The 20,836-nt window shown below is 31.7% G+C and overlaps 1 protein-coding gene across 1 annotated transcript; it reads right to left on the bottom strand.

Annotated features, from left to right (window-relative positions):
- Nucleotides 1-325: 325 nt before the first annotated feature.
- LOC139867398 (B3 domain-containing protein Os01g0234100-like) lies at nt 326-11,231 on the bottom strand. The gene is made up of 7 exons (XM_071855768.1): nt 10,940-11,231; nt 10,731-10,817; nt 3,905-3,936; nt 3,671-3,812; nt 3,123-3,326; nt 2,982-3,048; nt 326-1,403 (listed from the first exon to the last, which is right to left on the bottom strand). The coding sequence occupies exons 1-7, from the start codon at nt 11,108-11,110 to the stop codon at nt 673-675; spliced, it is 1,434 nt and encodes a 477-aa protein (XP_071711869.1). The 5' UTR covers nt 11,111-11,231; the 3' UTR covers nt 326-672.
- Nucleotides 11,232-20,836: the final 9,605 nt, after the last annotated feature.

Here is a 20,836-nt window from a genome sequence, read left to right as displayed (position 1 = left end):
GCTTATTTCCGAAAAAAAGGTGTTCTATAGGCATGGACCCTCTGACCATGTGTTGCCAATGTCAACCCGCGTACCCACCCCGAAAGGGAATTCCGCCGGAAAATTACCTCCCCCTGGTAACCCAAAATGTGGAGGCACGGGATCGAACCTGCGTGGGAGCAATACACAAGTGGGCCCAAGGATCAAAGGTATCGGATACCATTCACGCAAAGGGGCGTGTACTTATTTCCGAACAACAGAAGCAAAACTACAACAGTATTAGATACATTAAATTAAAATCAGAAATACTAGTCGTCCTATTATCCATCATAGATATAGATATTATTAATAACTTCAAAAATAAAAATAAAAAGATAAAAAAATACGAAAAACTAAACGATCAGGCATTCTAGGATCTTCCGTTAAAACCCTGGAAAGACTATTCAGATAATCAGTTATAAGCTACAACCACTAACAGACTTTTTTTTTAACTGCAAACTTTTAGAACCATGAACTAACAAATGGGGTACAACAAACCCATAATGACCCCTCCCCTAATCGACCCACCAATAAAAACCACAATTACCAACAAACAGAACAATAGTTTTACATCAAACTCCAAAAAAAAGACCAACAGTTTCCTAATTCTAGTTCATGTTTTATAACATAAAAAATGTTTTTTTACCAAACCTTTTACCAAGGTACTTGAAGATTCTCCCTGAACTTACAAGCAATCATTTCAGCCTTTCGTTTCAAACAATCTGAAACTCCATCAAGTTCTTTTGCTTTCCTCTTAAGATCATTGAGCTTCGTTGTTACTTTCTCAATCTCTTCACCAATTACCTTCCGTTCATAAACTGCCTCTGCGTACTTCTTCAAATCTACCGTATCCGATTCCGCCAAAAAACCAGTAACCTTATGAATCTGATCGATCAGAAACTGAACGTTCATTCCCCACATCTTGAAAGATTTCAACGTTGTATCCCATAACTGTAAGTCTTCCATTGGTGTTATAAATGTACAGTTTTTAATCCTATCAGCAATAGATACAATCTCCCCGATTGCACCTGCTACCAGCTTACGGTACAGGCCTTTTTGAAGATCTTGATGAAGAAACTGTTTGTTGTAAAAGCATAATGTGTAGTAATGTCTTCTTACGTCTTCGGGAAGCTCGTTATCAATGCTGACCCCTTCTACTATGATATGGAAGTCTTCAAAAGATTTCACTTGTTCAAAATGGTTTGGTATTGAGGGTCTGGAACCTTCTAGAAGTTGTAACCCGACTTCTTCACCATTATTTTCCGAAATGCGGTTAGAAGGGAGGATGAATCTTGGTGAAGACGACTTCTTTTGCTTCTTTTTTACCACAGTTGAAGAATGAAGTAACGATTGTGTCTTTCGCTTTGTTTTAGGAGATTTAGCCACTGTTTTTGCATCATTTAAAGTTAATATATATATATATATATATATATATATATATATATATATATATATATATATATATATATATATATATATATATATATATATATATATATATATATAAGGGGCAGGATCAATGGGGAAGTAACCAATCGGGGGGAAGCGGGGGGAAGCAAATTTTTTTATTTTTTTTCGTTTTTTTGGAATTTTTTTTTTTCCGGCATCAAGATCACACGAAAATCTGAACATTTAGAAGAGACACTTCGTGATGAATGTTATTATTTAGCCAGGAAAACGATCGACAAAAATAACATTCAAGATAAAATATGAACGATTTTTTTTCATGTTTTGTGAAGTAAAATTTAGCCCGATTTAGAGTTTAGGGTTTAGGGCTTAGGGTTTAGGGTTTGGTGTTTTGGGTCCCAAAACACCAAACCCTAAACCCTAAGCCCTAAACCCTAAACTCTAAACCGTTCGTGTTAAAAACTCAATCTAAATCCTAAATCTAAACCCTAAACCCTAAATTTCTAAACCCTAATATCTAAACCCTATAAACCCTAATATCTAAACCCCAATAGCTAAAACCTCAACATACGCTCGAAAAACACGATAATTGTTATATATTACTTCTTCGAGCGTTTTCCCGCCAAAATAAAAACATTTATCACAAAGTGTCTCTACTAAATGTTCATATTTTCATCTCATCTATAATGTTCGTGAACAAAGTTTTTTCAAAAAACGAAAAAAAAAAAAAAAAGTTTTTGCTTCCCCCCGATTGGTTACTTCCCTCTTGATCCTATATATATATATATATATATATATATATATATATATATATATATATATATATACACACACACACACACATATATATATATATATACATACATTATATATATATATATATATATATATGTATACCAGTGTTGCAAAAGTTGACCGACTTGGCCGATGCGTCGGCTGACGCGTCGTTTTTTAGGCATGGATGATGCGCGTTGCTAAAAAGTCGGTCAAAGTAGGAAAAAGTCGGTCAAATTCGGAAAGAGTCGGTCAAAGTTGGTCCAATTCGGTCAAAGTCAGTCAAAGTCGGTCAATTTTTCTTAAATTTTTTTTGTCATAGTGTTAATAATTGTTAATTGTTCTGTTTATTGTAAATATAGTTTATATTTTAAGATTCGATCTATATATAATATTATATATAAATATATATATTTAATAAATCTATTTTAAAAAGTCAACGTTAGTCAACGCCGGTTGCGTCCCGTTGCATCCGTCGCGTCGTTTTTTTAGGTATGGGCGATGCGTCACCGACTCGCGTCTTTTACAACCTTGATATATACACACACACATATATATATACATATATATTTATACATATCGATCCAGGGAGAATTAAAAAATGGGGGGAAGTGGGGGAAGCAGGGAGAATTAAAAAATGGGGGGAAGTGGGGGAAGCAGTGATGAATGTTATTACGTTGGTGATGAGTGATATTACACTGTTTCATCTCTTCCTCTCTTTTTTACCTGGAGTAATTTGTTTAATTCTATTTATCTGATCAACACATATTCAGAAAGATTACCTGGAGTAATTCGTTTTGTAAGAGCACCATTCGCTTCATTGGAATCGTTGGCCTTGAATATGTAAATCTACAAAAGTAACAACATTTGAGCTCGTGTCCTTTTTTTATAATTTACATTTACACAGAAAAAATTAATGTCACCTTCAGTGTAGTGGGCTTGACTTTTTGAAAAATCAAGACATCTCCTTCATTGAGATTGTGACCGAGAACAAACTTCCTCCAACCAGCGCTAAGGCCGTACTTGTAGGAAATATACTTGACTTGCCATTGGTCACCATTTTCATCTTCAAGAATAAATGTATCATCGTACGGTAGATGTGTCTTGCAAAATTGAAGAGGTAGGCCCTACAAAACAGGAGAGTGTATTGTCATGGTTCATTGTTAGATTGTTAGATACTCCCTCCGTCCCAATATAACTGTCCCGTTTGGCTTTTCAAACTTTGTCTTTTTAAATTTTGACTTTAAAGATTTTTATTGTGCAATATAATATTTGATGAAAATTATATGAATGGATTCGGTATTAACATGTGTTTTCATTCGTATAACTTTCATCAATTATTATATAACACAAACAAAAATGTTTAAAGTCAAAGTTGTACAACGAAAACTTACAAAGTCAAAATGGGACAGTAATTTTGGGATAAATGGAGTATAATTTAGTAGTGAGAAATTAAACTAAGAGGCAATACCATCCAAAAACCATTGCCGACTTGTGATCTAACCATCGTCTTTATGCAGCTGGGAGCTTCATCTCCTAGAGTTGAATTAAACTCGAGTGCTCTAGCCATGGCAGATGAATGTGGATTCAGACTAGACTTTGGTTTCTGCAGACTGCATACGTAACAGATAAAATGATAATCATAATCATCATTATATTTATATGGTTTTGTAAACAAAATATAATTTCTACAAAGCAGACTCACCTTGAAGACGGACTTGAAGGACTGGTAACTGCCTGTTGATTAAACCATGGAGTGTGAGTTTTATAATATGAAGATGAAAAAGTTGAAAAATGTCAATCTATATCTATAGAAAATTAATATAATGTAATATGTACATAACAGACTGCAATGGTCATCCTAAGCAGATGCAGAAGGTCTTCATTAAACCAATTACAATATAATCATTAACAATCCAGCAGCCCCATCGTATGAAATGAACACTTAGAAGAAAAAAAAACCTTATTAAACGGAATGATGCTCTTCACACATGAAAAAATCAAGAAAAAAGATACAATGGTGATGCAAAATCTCGAAGATGAAAAATAGGTAGAAGAGACGAGACAATTACAAAAATTGCAATCACTTCAACCGATAAAAGAATGAAAATAGACATGTCCCAGAACAAGTGATCAAAATCACACTCTGTTTGAATATCAACCTATTCTTTTTGTCTTTGATATGTGTACATCTAGTTACCACTCAAGCCAAATTGAGTCAGACAGTAAAAAATTTTACTAGTACATTTATACTTTAGGTCCCTCTATAGCTGTTAAATCCCTGGACACTATAACTGGCAATTAAAACCCATACCCAAACTTGGATCAATTGGGTCAAGCTTTCGGGTCAATTGTGTCTTGAGAAAAATTAGGCGTAGCAATGTAAATAAAAAACTTACAAAATGTCCAATGGGTTTCCCTTCAACCTATTGAGTCCTACAAAAAATATAAAGGAACAGGTCTAATGGGTATCAATTCCCAAAACTCAATAAACAGTAATATGTCTAATGGGTCTTGTGAGTGGGTCAAGTGGGTCGAGCATAACAAGTTTCATCCACCAAACATTTATAAGAGCATTCATTATTATATCATTATATTTTCTTATATAATAAATAATAAATAATAAGAACTAAAATAATATAATAAATGTAAACATTCAATGGAAAAGTATATGACCCATTTGACCCGTTTCAACTTGTTACCTAACCCAACCTGACCCATTTGGACCCATTTGACCCATGACTCATTTCAACCCAAAACCATTTTGACCCGTTACCTAAACCGACCCAACCTGACCCGTTTGCCAAGCATACTTGACACCTAGCTATACTTGCACATGAAGAAGAATTATTCCTAACGCCTAGATATAGTTACTTTTACATAAACAATTTAACAAGCATTTCGATTTCACACCACAAGAACCACCTACGTGTTCATTTGGTTTCACTTTCAGGACAAAAGAAGCCTATATCAACAAGCCTAAACCCTTAAACCTAAATAAGCTTATAAAGATCCAGTGTTATACAGAAGAAAATAACATGAACCAACTATGCAGTGGCATATCATTTATAGAGAATAATTTAACTTAAACTTAAATAATACATTTTCCTTTCTAGCCAAATCAATATAGGATCCAACTAGCTACATCTCAAATCTGCATTTAAACGATTCTATAAAATTCCAGTAATTTATAGCATTTAAAACACAACTGTAGAAAATGCAGTTCCTAAATTTCCAACATCTATTAAACAACCTCACCATTAAATACTAAATACAAAATACATAATTAAATCTCTATCCAGACTATATAACTGAGGCGATTACTTACGATCTTAGAAATAGGAGATAGATCATCTGTTCGCACATGAGTTTGAGCAATCGCGAACCTACTCGGCTTAAATATTCTTCTTTTACTCTATTAAAAAAAGAAAAAAAGGTGCACGCACACACACAACCAGATCCAATGTTAATTAACTGATTCTATCAAATACAAATCACAAATCGATATATAACATGTAATGGTAGGATATGATATGTATATACCGATTTAAACGCATAAAGAGCAGGCTGAGAAATTGAGATTTTTGGCATCGTTTTAGTTAAATTAGAGCTTTCTATATTAGAATCGGGGGAATTTGGGTCAATTATAGTGAGACGACAAACGGGGGGCAATATGGTTGAGTTATCATCTTCTGTGAACTGAGATGCCATAGTTAAGGTTTTGAATGGAGAGTGAGTTTATGAAAAAAAATAAAAATAAAAAATTAGGAAATATGGCTTAATTGGGAAATATGGTATGTGTTTTTAAAGAGGTTTGTGAATTGTCCAACGTGGCTCGTTTCCACGTTTTTTCCATCAATGGCTTCTTTCCACGTGTAAGTTTCTTCGAACGTATGTGTCATCCGTTACAAAAATAAAATAAAAGTTTTAACTTTCTATTAATAACACTTCAACCAAAATAATCAATTTTATCAACTGCTTTTTATAAAATAAATTAGACTAACCTCTTAACAAAATGCTCACTTGACTCGCGATGATCGATATAAAAGAGACACACTATGCCACTTTGAAAAAAGAAACATAACATGTGGATGAAACAAACATGTTTGCATATACCACCTCCATGTTTTGTAGATCTACATGTTTTGTAGATCTACAAAGCTTCCAAACGAGTTATGTCTTTCAATGCGTTGCATTCGTATTTAAATCAAAACACCATAATAATGGTGTCAAGCACCCATCATATGTAAGGTTCGGTAATTGATAATAATAATAATACGTAGTACAATATTAGAAAACAACTAAACTTCAATGTAGAACTTAAGACACGTAAATAGGGTCTGACGCAATGAAAATCCTATAGAAGAAGGTACATATGCAAGACTAAGATACACATAAGTTGTCTACATAACTACATGGCCCATGGAAACATTTTATGAAATGAAGGGAACCCTCTTCTCAATTACTTTGTCTACAATGCTTACATCTCTCGAAATAAGACATATCAATCCGAACTCACAAGATTAAGCCATAAAGAAGTTGAGTTTAAACGTACCAAATTTATACAACCAACAATTTTAAACTAACTAACCGATCTATAGTTGTCCTTTAGGTTCCTTAATAACTTAATTCCTTTAAAACCAGCTACACTAACACATAATGGAAGATTAAATAACACATATATGATCACTTTCGTTTAATTTATTTAACATGCATTTCATTGCACGCCACAAGAACCACGTAACATTTGTTTAGTTTCACTTTACATATGAAGAACCTTAACTTAAACCTGTATAATTTAATTTAGTGTCTAATAAACTCATGTAAAATTGTCAATAAGCTTTATGAAGAATCTAGGTACAAATATTTATGTAAAGAACATCAGTTCCATTGTTACAAGAGTTATCAAAAAAATTCCCTACAAAACCTAACATCATTTTTGTCCTCCCCTTTCTCAAAACAAAACGTGTGGTGTTATACATCCCAATTTAGTGATTAAACATAATATTTGAGTAATTTTCTTAGTTTCAATATAAGATAGTTCTCCTTTAAGTAAACCGTTTGTTGTTGTAAGTGAACTGTTTCTCTTTTATTACCTCCATAGCTAAAAATCCATAATCACTTGCCTATAATTGTGCATAAAGGAGAGTTGTGGTTAACATCTACATATATTCACTTTCAAATTCACACAAGTACTACCTACGTGTTCGTTTGACCCACCCATTTGGTTACCTCTATGTAGTAACAGTAGGTTATGTTTGTTATTGCCTTTTAAAACTTCCACGTTTTTTTAAGATGTGTGGAGAGTCATAATGTAAAAACAGAACGAACCCTGCATGAAAATGACATCGTACAAGTGAACATTAGATGTTTTTGCAGTTAAGTAATAAACTTCCAATATTTGTTCTCTTTAACTTGACAAAATCCGTCTTAAAGAACCCCTCCATACTAAAGAGATTCCAATCCATATACTTATCAACGTATCATTCGGGTCAAGTTTAATATCTAAATGGTTCAAACAAAAAATAGCTTATAAAAACCCCCGTCAAAATTAAACACAATATGCTTTCAACACATAAAGACTGTCGAACCAATTTCTTAAAGAAAGTGGAGTATTATCGAAACAGTAAAATTATTGTAATCCATTTAACATTAATTTAACATAATGTTTATTTACTTATTTCATTCAAAAGAAGTCTTTATTATCAACCCTAATTGTACAAAAAGGATGTACATTCTTGCCCGCATCCCATTTTACTCATCCCTAAGGTTGGATAAGTCACAAGACCGAGACGAGCCGGTCGGGACACCAGCTCAACCCGACTTTGACCTGACCTTTTAGCGTTTACCGACGAACTAGTCACCAAAAAGACTAGTCAGCCGGTCGACACGGTCAACTATTGCAACACAGTTCATCCTTTTAATCATTTATCACCTTATGAAAAGTGTTAATCGCTACAACATCATTTCAAAACACCATAATGTGAATCAATTCCCCAACCTCCCCACCCCATTAATACAGCTTCAAGCGAATAGTCCCTTACAACTAGTTGCAAATTGGAGCACTTATAGTTGAATGGTAAGAGTTCTTTATGGGTTAAATGGATTAACACATATAAACTTCAGGGAAAAAGTATATGGGATGTTAAAATGTTTGATGATGACTCTTATAGTTGGAGGAGTATCCTAAGTCTAAGAAGTAAATTTAGACTAAAATTTGTTCACGAGATTGGGGATGGTCAAAAAACTTCCTTTTGGTTTGACAATTGGCATCCAGAAGGGCCTTTGTGTAACCTGTTTTCAAATAGACAAATATATGCTACTAGGCTAAACAGGAGATGTACCGTTAGCAGCTGTTTTAAAAATGGAGTATGGGTTTGGCCGGAGGAGCTTACTGAAAAATTTTATACTAATTTAAATGCCTACAATCCTATTTATAAAGCTGGCACCACTGATTCTGTTATGTGGCGTGATAATAAGGGGAAATTGGTTAATTTTAGTGTTAATAATGCTTGGAAAGATATTAGAGAAGACAGGGATGTAGTTAAATGGCATAAACTTATTTGGTTCTCTCAAAATATACCAAAGCATGGATTTATTCTATGGTTGGCGGTCCAGTCGAGGCTTACTACCCAAGATAGAATGGAGAAATGGGATATGATTAACTGCCAGGTTTGCCCCTTATGCAACTCTGTTAAAGATTCACACGTACATTTGTTTATTGATTGCATATATGCCAAAGATGTGTGGAAATATTTTAAAGGTAAAGCTAGGGCTGATGATATGATAGACATAATTATTGAAGGCCAACTGACATGGGATGATCTTATTGATCATTTTGTTAAAATCCCATGTAACAAATCCATATGGAGTATTATTGGAAGATTGGTGGTTGCTGCAATTATATACTTCATTTGGCAGGAAAGAAATTTCAGAATTTTTAAAGGTGATCGAAGAACTGTTGATGTTGTTTGTAGTGTTATTCAAGAAGTGATTAGGTTAAGGCTAGAGGGTCTTAAGATAAACAACTCAGATCAGGTCAGAAATGCAGCTGGTATTTGGAATTTTGGTATGGAGAGTGTCATGGTTCAAATAAATACTAGTTTAAATGGTTGAGTCAATTTACTGCTGGATATGTAGGTGGATCTTGTGGTATAGGGTATTTTGGTTATATGCAGGTTTGACTTATATTAGTCAAAATGTTCGTGGTCATTGGTTAGGAATATTAAGGAATATGTATAAAATTAGAACATTATATTGTTACTTGGTTTTTTTGTTTGTTAAATTTTGTAGGTATCCCATTCTGGAAATGTTGGTATGTCTTTTGGAGCAAAGTCAAAGGGAGTCTAAGATTAAAGAGAGAAAAGATTTGAAAGATCAAGAGCAGGATTCTTTAGAGTCATGCCCAAGGATATGGATCACTTTGAAGTATAAAGGTATGCATTGTGTTTTGAATTTAAAATGTCATTTCTTGCAGGTGGTTCTTCAATTGGTTATGAGTCATAGGTCTTATAGAAATGGTATTGGTGATTGTATAGACTTTGTCTTTTATTGGTATAGGGATGAATTATGGTGAATGTTTTATTTTCTATGCTTTCTAGTTTGGTAGAAAGTGTAATAGTGTTTCGGATGGTTCACTAAAAATCATCCCCCCATGTACTTTTCGTTTTTTGATGGTATAAAATTCTCCGGGGTACCGTCCCCTTTTTCCAAAAAATTGGAGCACTTGTTAATGTATTCTCCAACATTACACTAAAAGATAAAATGTTATGTATGTTTTCACATTACAAAATACTCCTAACTCACGAAATGTTGTTACAAAGCATGATGACTTATAAGCAACTATCAATAACATTATAAAAAAGAGGAAGCTCTTTACTATTATCCTAAATCAAAAATACCAAACACCTTGAAATTCATTGGCTTATAAACTAAGCATCCAATGATTCCTAATGTTCATCTCAAAACAGCTAAAAGGTTGGGGTCCTCATATATCACAAGAGGTTTCAGGTTCAAACTAAAGGTCGGATATGATCACGAGATAACACCACTAACAAGTGTTCCTTTTAATCTTGTATTTGTTTCACTTTATAATGCTGACGGGTACCTACGTCATCTTCTGGGTGCGTGGGGCCACAGATAAAATCGATTCTCCTCCGGGGATTCGAGAGTGGGTTTCCTCGTAACGTGTGAGTGTGTCTAACCAACTAATCTGGCCGTTAAAAAAAAAAAAAAAAAGCCTATACACTTGAATATTGAATAAGCATATACGGAATTTGTGTTCAACCTAAATCATACATTATACAATTTCCTTGAAACAATATAAGTCAAAGATACAACTACTACTTTCTATAATTGCACTTAATAGGAATTTTAACAGATTCCAGTAGATCATATCTACACTTAACTTCATAACTACTTCAGTTATAACAATGCAGTTCCTACATTTGCAAGATCTATAAAACGATTTCGCAGTTAATATTCAAATCATTTACATCTCACCAAACTATAAAACTCAAGCAAATTCTTACACTCTTAGCAGTCGCAGATGAATGTTCCTTTTTCACATCAGATCGAGCAATTTCAAACCGAACCGGCTTCGATTTTTTTCTCTTACTCTGCAGTATAGTATACATAAAATCAGATCCATTGTTAATTAACTGCTTACTACTAAAGACATTCACAAATTGATTAGATAAATGACAATTACAGTGTATCTATATGTGATAATAATATATACCAGTGACGGAGTAGATGGAGCATTAGGTCGAGAACATGAGGTTTTAGGCGCCAATTGAGGGGGAATCAAACAGTCTTCAGCTGTATTGGAGGATTTTGAGTCGCTTACAGTGAGCTGATGATTCGAAAGTGATACATTTGAGATGAAATTTCCGGTGACCGGAGATGCCATTGTTAGGGTTTTGATGGTGAAATCGAGTGAAGTGGAAAATGAAGAGTTGGAAAGTGGTGAGAGGATTGTCCAACAACAGCTGGTTTCCACGTGTATAAGCTTCCTAGACCACCATGTCCACTCTAAGACCACACCGGTGACATGTAGGTAAGATGAAAAAGTGAATTTTAATGGCGGTGAGTGTTAAATTGAAATGAGTGAAAAGATTTTGAGTGATTTAATAAAATATGAGTGAAATTTGAGTATAAAATAAATAGATAATTAATAATAAATTTATAAAAATTAATCATAAATTTTGATTTAGTTTATACATTCCTGACGCGCACATATTTTTCCATCAATTTTGTGATTGAGGGTGTCAGAGCGTCAAATTTTTTGCCAACTCACACGCCACATCATATTTGAGGGTGTTTCTTTTCAATTTTGATGTCTAATTAATGGTGGTCTAACCATGAATAAGAAAATTTTTAACCACGTCATTAGCTCTCACTCACAAATGAAATGATTTCATTCATATCACAAAGTTTTTATTCATCACATAAATCAACTTATTATTATTATTATTATTATTATTATTATTATTATTATTATTATTATTATGTTACGTTTGTTATTGTTATTATTAATTATTATTGTTGTTATTGTTAATGTTAACTATTTATAACCCACGATTTCGAGGAATTATACTCAAAATTTACTATAACTATATAAGATAAGTCAATGTAACAAAATAGGATAAGTCAACACGGCTTTATTATACGGATGTAATATTTTTTTTTGAACAGCAATTATTTGGCATCAGCAGATCATTTATTTCAACGACCCTTATCATATTCACGTATCACACACGTTCGGGCAGAAGCCCGAACCCGATCGACAGTATTCGGGAACACATTCATTCGGGCAGTTGTGACGACCCGGAAATTTCCGACCAAATTTAAACTTAATCTTTATATGATTTCGACACGATAAGCAAAGTCTGTAATATTGAGTCTCAAAAATTTTGAAACTATATCCATGTAATCAATTATCCTTTGACTGTGCTCGACGATTCACGAACATTTATGTATATATAGATATGTATATTTAATATATAGTTATATTAATTGAAAACGTTAACAAAGTATTAGATGTATAATACTTTACATGAACGTATTTTGTTTCAATATATCTATCAACGGAATTAAACGATAATACCAAATGAATGAATTATCAAATACATCGTGAGATGGTTACGGGTCTCTGTTGTGAGGTCCACGTTGATTGAAGAATCTTTATTTTTAACGGTATTCGGAATAATTGATAAAGTAATCTATAAGTGAGAACAAAGTGTCAATTAACGAGAGTTAGACAAATATTAGTGGAGATTTCTGTTTGATTTCCAATACATGCTTTACAATAATTGCTTCGTGACTTTTGATAAGACAACTATCTAACTTTCATATTATTTAATGTGAAAGTAAAATTTTGGAATATAGATAACTTAGAGAATGGATATCGACAAGTTAAGAAAAATTGAAGTTTTACATTAAAATGATTTCATACGTTTATCTAACCTTCGGACTTTATCTTACGCTTCACCACCAAGCGGTAATTTAAAAACTTAAAAACCTATTATGAGTTATATACGATCTTACTTTTCCAAAACATTTTATGATATAACGATTTCCATTATTTTAACTTTTTAACAAAATGATTCTTAAATATATTTAGTTTGGAGAACAAAATTTTCATATTCATTTGATTTAGTTTTTAAACGTACTAAAACGTTTTCAGTTTAAAAAGAACTTTATTATTAAAACGTTTAATAAGATAATATGTTTATGAATATAAAATTTGAATAACTTAAGTAAAGCTTTGTATTATAAATTTTACAAATATATTTTTATTGTTTCAAAAAGGTGAAAGTATTACTAAATAATAATTTCGAAACGATTTTAATTTATATAATGAACTTTGAAATATATTTAGTTTTGAAAAATTATATATTATATTATTAAATAAATATTTCAAATTTATGTTTCGAAATGAATATAAATATATATATATATATATATATATATATATATATATATATATATATATATATATATATATGTGTGTGTGTGTGTGTGTGTGTGTGTGTGTGTGTGTGTGTGTGTGTGTGTGTGTGTGTGTAAATAACGAGAAGTAAAATTAAAGAAGCAAATGACAACAAAAAAAAAAACTCAAATGAATAAGTTATACTTTGAGTAAAATAGTTTATCGATGATTTAAGTCTAATTATTGATAATGATACGCGTCACGTAATGTAAAACACAAGTTTTCTAAGCGTACGAAAGGACGTTTGAAAAACCGAAAACGGGACATAAGTCGAACGTCAACGTACAAGTCATCGGAACTAAAAGTACAAGTCAACTAAACTCGAGAATATAATATAATATATATATATAATTATATAAATTTAATATATATATATAATATATAATAAAACCGTCGGCAGGAAAAAGTTAAAACATTGTGAGCTGGAGCTGGGGAGGCCGCGATCGCGGGCCCAATTCACTCATATCCTCCGCGATCGTGGTTTCCAGAACTTGGCTATAAAAGCTTGAGCGTTTCGGTCGATTTCATTTCATCCAAACATCTATCTCTCTGATCTAATATATATATACTCCGCATATTATTTATTTTAATTATTATTATTAATATTATTAAGATTAATATTATTATTAATCTTATTATTATCGTTTTTATTATTAGAAATTTACATAAAATAATACGACGGAGTGATGATCGAGTGATCTAAAACGGGTTTTCAAAACGGGTTTAAGTTTTGGAATTATGGGTTATAGCTATGGAGGTTATGGGTATTGTTCGAGGGTATTGTTCGTGAGGTCAAACGAGTGTTTATCATCTTCGTTGCGTCTACGTACTTTCCTGCAATATTGAAACTCAATATTGATACGTGAGCATTCATATCTTATCTTTTATATATTAATAGTGTATCCCTGTCTAGTGCTCGAGTATGTATGATTATGCATGCTTGTATGCTTTAGTTCATCGTTAAATAATTTATGATAAATCGCGAATTTGATACATATGCTACTGAGATAAGGTATATGATATGTATGTTGTTGGAAAACTGGCGAAAAAGTAATAACTTTTCATTTAGATATCGTATGGTTTCGATGAACGGATTAAAAGATATTGTCAACTGAATTATCATTAATTCTAATATTATTATTATTATTATTATTATTATTATTATTATTATTATTATTATTATTATTATTATTATTATTATTATTACTACTACTACTACTATCGTCGTTATGGTTATCGTTATTATTATTATTATCTAATAATAATAATTATTATTATTATCATTATCGTTATCAATATAAGTATTATCATTAAAATTGTTATTGTTATTATTAATACTATCATTATTATCACTAAGGTTATTATTAATGTTTTTTTTTATTATTATTATTATTATTATCATTATAATAATTATTAATATTATCATTAGTATTATTATAATTATTATTATTAGTATCATTATCATTAAAACTAATATTAGTATCATCTAATTATTATGATTACTATTATTATCGTTATTATGAATGCGATATAAAAGATGACTAAAAGCTATTAAATAAATCGATTATGAAAAAATGAGTATAAGTATCATGATGAAATTAAAATATTGTAAGATATTGATTTAGATAAAAATATCGTTTTCATTATTTTTATCATTATTATTATTATTAAAAGTATCATTAATATTAAAACTATCATTTTTATTAAAATTATAATTTTTAATAGAAATATCATTGTTATTATAAAATATCATTATTATTATCATTTTAGTATTATTATTATTAAAAATTATCATTTTGAATAGAATTATTATTTTTATATAAAATATTTTTATTATTACAGTTAATATTAAAAAGTATCGTTATTATTAAAATTATCATGATTAGAATTATCATTTTATTATAATTAATATTATCATTAGTAAATATAAATATTTTTATTATTATTATTAGTAGAATAATAATTATTATTATTATTATTATTACAAAATAATACAACTTTTACTCATTCTTATTATTATCAATATTATTTTATTAAATAAATATGTGATGCAAAGATATTTTTATCACACGTAATATAATTACATTAATAATACATACCACTATATTTTTATGATACTGAGTAAACTGTATAAATTTTATTACTTGAGATATATAAAAGTATATTTTTATCATATATAAATTTTAATATAAATTTTTGTTTATTAATAAATGACTTGTATTATTTACTCTAATAAAATCTGATAAATATATTTAAATATATAAAACAACTATATTTTAGTTATATAATAAACATGTATAGATTTTGGAAGTCATTTTGAGTCAAGTTGACTTTTGTTGACTTTTGCATATCGGTCTCGAGCATTATGATTGTGATACACTATGACCTGACCTAGCTTGTTAGACATTTATTTGACCAAACATATACTAATATAGGTTCGTGAATCCGAGGCCAACCTTGCACCTATTCAGTGCCGTCATTTGCAATATTGCTACGAAATACAGTATCGTGAGTTCATTTGATCCTTTTTTATTAAATGTTTTTGCAATATATATTTTTGGGGCTGAGAATACATGAAATGTTTTTATAAATGTTTGACAAGATATACACAAGTAAAACATTCCTCTAATGAATTAGTTGGACGTTATAATTGCCACTAATTGACGTGAATATTTCCCCCCGATTATTATAGCTTGGTAACCTAAGAATTAGTTGGACGTTATAATTGCCACTAATTGACGCGAATCCTAAAGGTAGCTACCGGGTTTAACACCCCCACCCAGAATGTTCACTAGACAGTAGAGCTAGTGGGCGTGGTGTTTAGTACTTCGAGGTTTATATATTTATACATACGAGAGATTCTGTTTTGAGGATATTATTTATGAACATAAAATGTTAAGGTCGGTTACCAAGCAAAGGTTATATATAGAGAGAATAATTTTATACACAGGTTATGTGTATGTTATTTTGTACACGACATATGTGTACGGTTATTAAAAATCGCGAGGCAACTTACGGGGGAGAAAAGGATACGAACCTACTCTGCCAAGCATTATAAAAAAAATGGTTTCGTACACGAGATAGGTGTACTGTATTTAAATCTTGTGGTCTATCAAAATTACTGAATCTTATGGTTTTACGATAAACTTATGAACTCACCAACCTTTTGGTTGACACTTTTAAACATGTTTATTCTCAGGTATTAAAGAAATCTTTCCGCTGTGCATTTGCTCATTTTAAAGATATTACTTGGAGTCATTCATGACATATTTTAAAAGACGTTGAATTCGAGTCGTTGAATTCAACAAGATTATAATTAAGTCATTTATAGTTTGAATATATTATGAAATGGTATGCATGCCTGTCAACTTTCAATGAAATGAAAGTTTGTCTTTTAAAAATGAATGCAATGTTTGTAAAATGTATCATTTAGAGGTCAAATACCTCGCGATGAAATCAATTATTATGTAACGTTTATAATCGATATGAACGGGGCATTTCAATTGGTATCAGAGCGGTGGTCTTAGCGAACCAGGTCTTGCATTAGTGTGTATAACGGATAGTTATTAAGATGCATTAGTGAGTCTGGACTTTAACCGTGTCTGCATGTCAAAAAGTTTTGCTTATCATTTCTTGTCGAAAATTACCTGCTTATCATCCTTAGGAAATTACCTGCTTATCATTCTTAGTCTAGACACATCTTACTGCATTGATTGCATGAATAGTGTATAGACAAAAATTTATATCTTAGCGTATCTGCTAATTCATATCTTAGCGTATCTGTTACTGTAAACTTTGTCTAACATATTACGTAAATTCCTCCGTAATCTACGAAATCTTTTGTTCTATATATATAGATATTCTATGTAATTAGAATACCATCCGATAGCCGGAAATCATTTCATATTGAAAAATCCTTTATTCAATCGTACGAAATGGAACTCGCCACTAGTTCAAGTCCCTCAGATTCCGATATGGAGTTTCACTCGAGTTCCGAAAGCAGTGTGGCCAGAATGGATCAACCAATTAGCCATCATATATTCTGGATGAATTGGGGATGGGTTCATAGCCTACTTAATCCTTGGAGACAAGAAGAAGGCGATCCCTTCCATCCACCACATTTCCCTCTTGGCGAAGAACCTGAAGCACGTACTGGCGAACCTGTTCGAAACACTATTTTCTCTCTCATTTCCAGAGTATCTCGTCACGATTATATAATATCTCAAATTCTAGATCTTATTCATCCGCTCGTCCGAACCAAAAATCATCCCGGTGTAATAGAAGAAGTCAACGAGCTTCGCGCTCGAGTAGTGGCTTTGGAAAATATGGTGCAAAGGTTACAAGTACCAACCGCATCACCGGCATCAACAGAACCACCATCATTAACACCAACAGTACCATTACCACCACCAACAACAACCTCCGCATCCCATACCTCAACATCATAACCTGTACCTCGAGCATCAACGTCATATGCACCATAGATACCAAAGAGTACCAACAACAATAACCGATGAATTATTAATCCATAACTTCATTGGAGAAACATTATGCGGCGATTATGTAATCTCTAAAGTCTTAGAGATTATCTATTCTAGCCTTAACCATAAATCAGATGAGTGGACCGAAATGATAGAAGAAAGAGTAGAAACCCTGACAAAAATGGTGCGTGATTTACAAGCTAGACTTGTTATACAAGCAACATCAACAGTACCGTCAGTATCGTCAGCACTAGCATCACCATCAGTATCACCAACACCAGCAACACCTGTAGCACCACAAGCTACACCAGCTCCATAACTATCAACGATATTGACACCACAATCATCAATGGGTATATTGAAATAACGAGTATTGAAGTATTAACTCATTATTTCCAAAGAATTTTGGAAACCATAATATATCTTTTCGTACTAAGCTATTATGTATGAATTAAATAAGGGTAGATACTACTCGGCTAGTTCATATTACTAATATGCAATTATGTACATCCTTCATTAACGACTTAACCATCGTTAACTACAATCTCTGTTTCAAACTCAATGAATTCCATTTCATAATAAACCAAGTGTATTAATCAATTACATGTTTGATTTTACACTTTCATTTTCGATGTACTCGAAACTTTCTAGAAAACATCATTTATATCTTGCGAAGTTTATAAGAATTCCACGAGCACCAACATCATTCACCGATGAAATATCAATAAAGATGAATAATGAAGTATTGATTCATAATTTCATTTACGTTGGATAGATAATCCGCGAAGAACACGTAATTTCTAAAGTTTTAGGGATTATTCAATTCTAGTTCCAGCCAAAAATCAAATGAGTTTAATATTACATTAACTCAATAAATCTTTATTATATCTGAAAAAAATATACATATATATATATATATATATTTTTTTTCATAAAGACTGTACTAAAATTCTCTTGTACAAAATATTACTTGTGAATTTTTTTTAACGGGTAGGTAATACCCAAGAGATATATAAACAATTAATGTGTTACATTCTTCGATTCTGATTCAGCAATCATTAACTATACTCACTACTTTCACAACGATATATATTCTTTCATGGAAATCAGAACAACCATTTTCATACAAATCCAATTACATATTCCGATTTTGACAGATCAGGAAACATCACTCTTAGATCCCTATATCTTTCAAAAATCATACTTTGAATCCAAACTATACTAGAACATCACTTTTATTCATAAAACAAAGAAAGATATTCGAATCATTCAAGATTCACGACGATTGCATCATGCGTATATTGACGATGACAACCTACGTTCAAACCCTTCAAAATTCTTGAAAACACCTCAACTAAGGAACAATCGAGAGGATGGACCAATCACACGATACATACGAAGAATATATGCACCTGGGGAACACTTGGAACCTAAGTAAAAGTTTAACACATATATGTGTCAGATTCTTTGGCATTTATTACCAAAAATAACTTTGCGATCCCTTTTCAAAGTAGCAAATTCTGTCACAGCTCCAGCAAGTCAACTTCGACTTTTCAGTCGGACTAGCCTTATTATAACCTTGAGATATACGTTGTCTTTTCGCCATTGTTACCGGGGAACCTTTTATATTCCACCACATTATCAGCAGATGTACCAGCAACTTCGTTGCTCTTTGGCGTAAGTCTCTCTGAAAAATCATTATATGTACTCATTGAAACCCCATCATCTACTCATTTGCATCTTGTAACGAGAAGTGCCATACCAAATATCAGGAAGTATCAATAATTATTCTCGAATATCGCAGCATTTCTACGATAACAACTATATATATATATATATACATATAACGGTATCTCCTGGAATTATAATTCAAAAATTCTGAATAACACTCCAGCCTATGAATCAGTATTATGAAGTTGTGAAAAAGCTGATGAAGCAGCAAAGACTGTAGACAGCATTAACAGTCAAAAGTTTGATGATAAAGAATGGTAGGTTGGAAAAGCTCAAAAGAAAATTTGTACTGAAAAACGGATTGAGCAAACTATGAGGAGGCTGTGAATAAATCACAAAGATTAAATCTGCCTTCAAAGAATCCAGATGATTCAGTATCTGCTGAAATCATTAACAAATACCATACTCCTGACTCTAAACCTTTACGGATAAATCTTCTTCATCATCTTTAGATCTTATAAATTATAATATATCATCATATCTGTCATTATAAATATCCTCGATATTTCTGAAGATATTTTTATAACTATTCTTATCTGAAATCTTTTATCTCTTCGTGCCATTTGCGTTACATCATAAAGGAAACTGTTTGAGTTTCTAAATTCTAAAAAAAATTCGAATATAAAATTATGAATGTTTTTGAAGTAGTGTTGAGAACTGAAGCATGAGTTAGTATAATATAATGACGCCTGATCAACGTGATTATATTACAGTAATTCATACTGAGTTTCTAATGGAACATGATGATTCACAGACCCTACCGTCATCATGTGCCATGTTACACGACTCTTACATTCTACCTAAACTTTAAACATATCAAGAACTTATTTTCTTGATAGTTCTATCTTTCCCGTGATTTTTGGTAATTTGACTAATCAAGATCGTGCTTTTTCAAATTCTTTCTTGAAACATTAACTATGTTCATACCAAAATTCATATCTACGAATTCTGGACCATTACATGCTACTTAAAGCTGAGAAGAGAAAACAAAAGCATGAAATTTCGAAATAGAGATAGGAGTATAAATCACAGTAAATAAGAGAAATCATTAACTCTGAATATCGACAATTATGGAAAGATAAATGCAAGGAAGGATTATGAAAATCACCACACTAAGAGCGAAATAGAAGTAAACAGATTCCTCCGGGGGGAGTTGAAAAAGAAGAATGATTTTTGCGATAGTTAAGAACATATCAAGGATCAGAATTGGATCAAGCATATTGATGAAAATATGAATAGAGGGAGAAATAATAAGAGATGTGAGCTGTGAGAATAAGGAAACGAAGGGGGTGGATTTATAGTGAAACATCCGACAGAGCAATCGAAACAGATTATCGCATTTAATTAAAGAGGACCATAATTTCCTTAATCGCCGAAGAATCAAATCTTGTATAGATTACAAAGATTTTCTTTAATCCGGAAGATCAACCAT

Source organism: Rutidosis leptorrhynchoides, chromosome 9, assembly GCF_046630445.1.
Source record: "Rutidosis leptorrhynchoides isolate AG116_Rl617_1_P2 chromosome 9, CSIRO_AGI_Rlap_v1, whole genome shotgun sequence".
Classification (NCBI taxonomy): Eukaryota; Viridiplantae; Streptophyta; class Magnoliopsida; order Asterales; family Asteraceae; genus Rutidosis; species Rutidosis leptorrhynchoides.
This window is presented reverse-complemented; position numbering and strand designations above follow the sequence as displayed.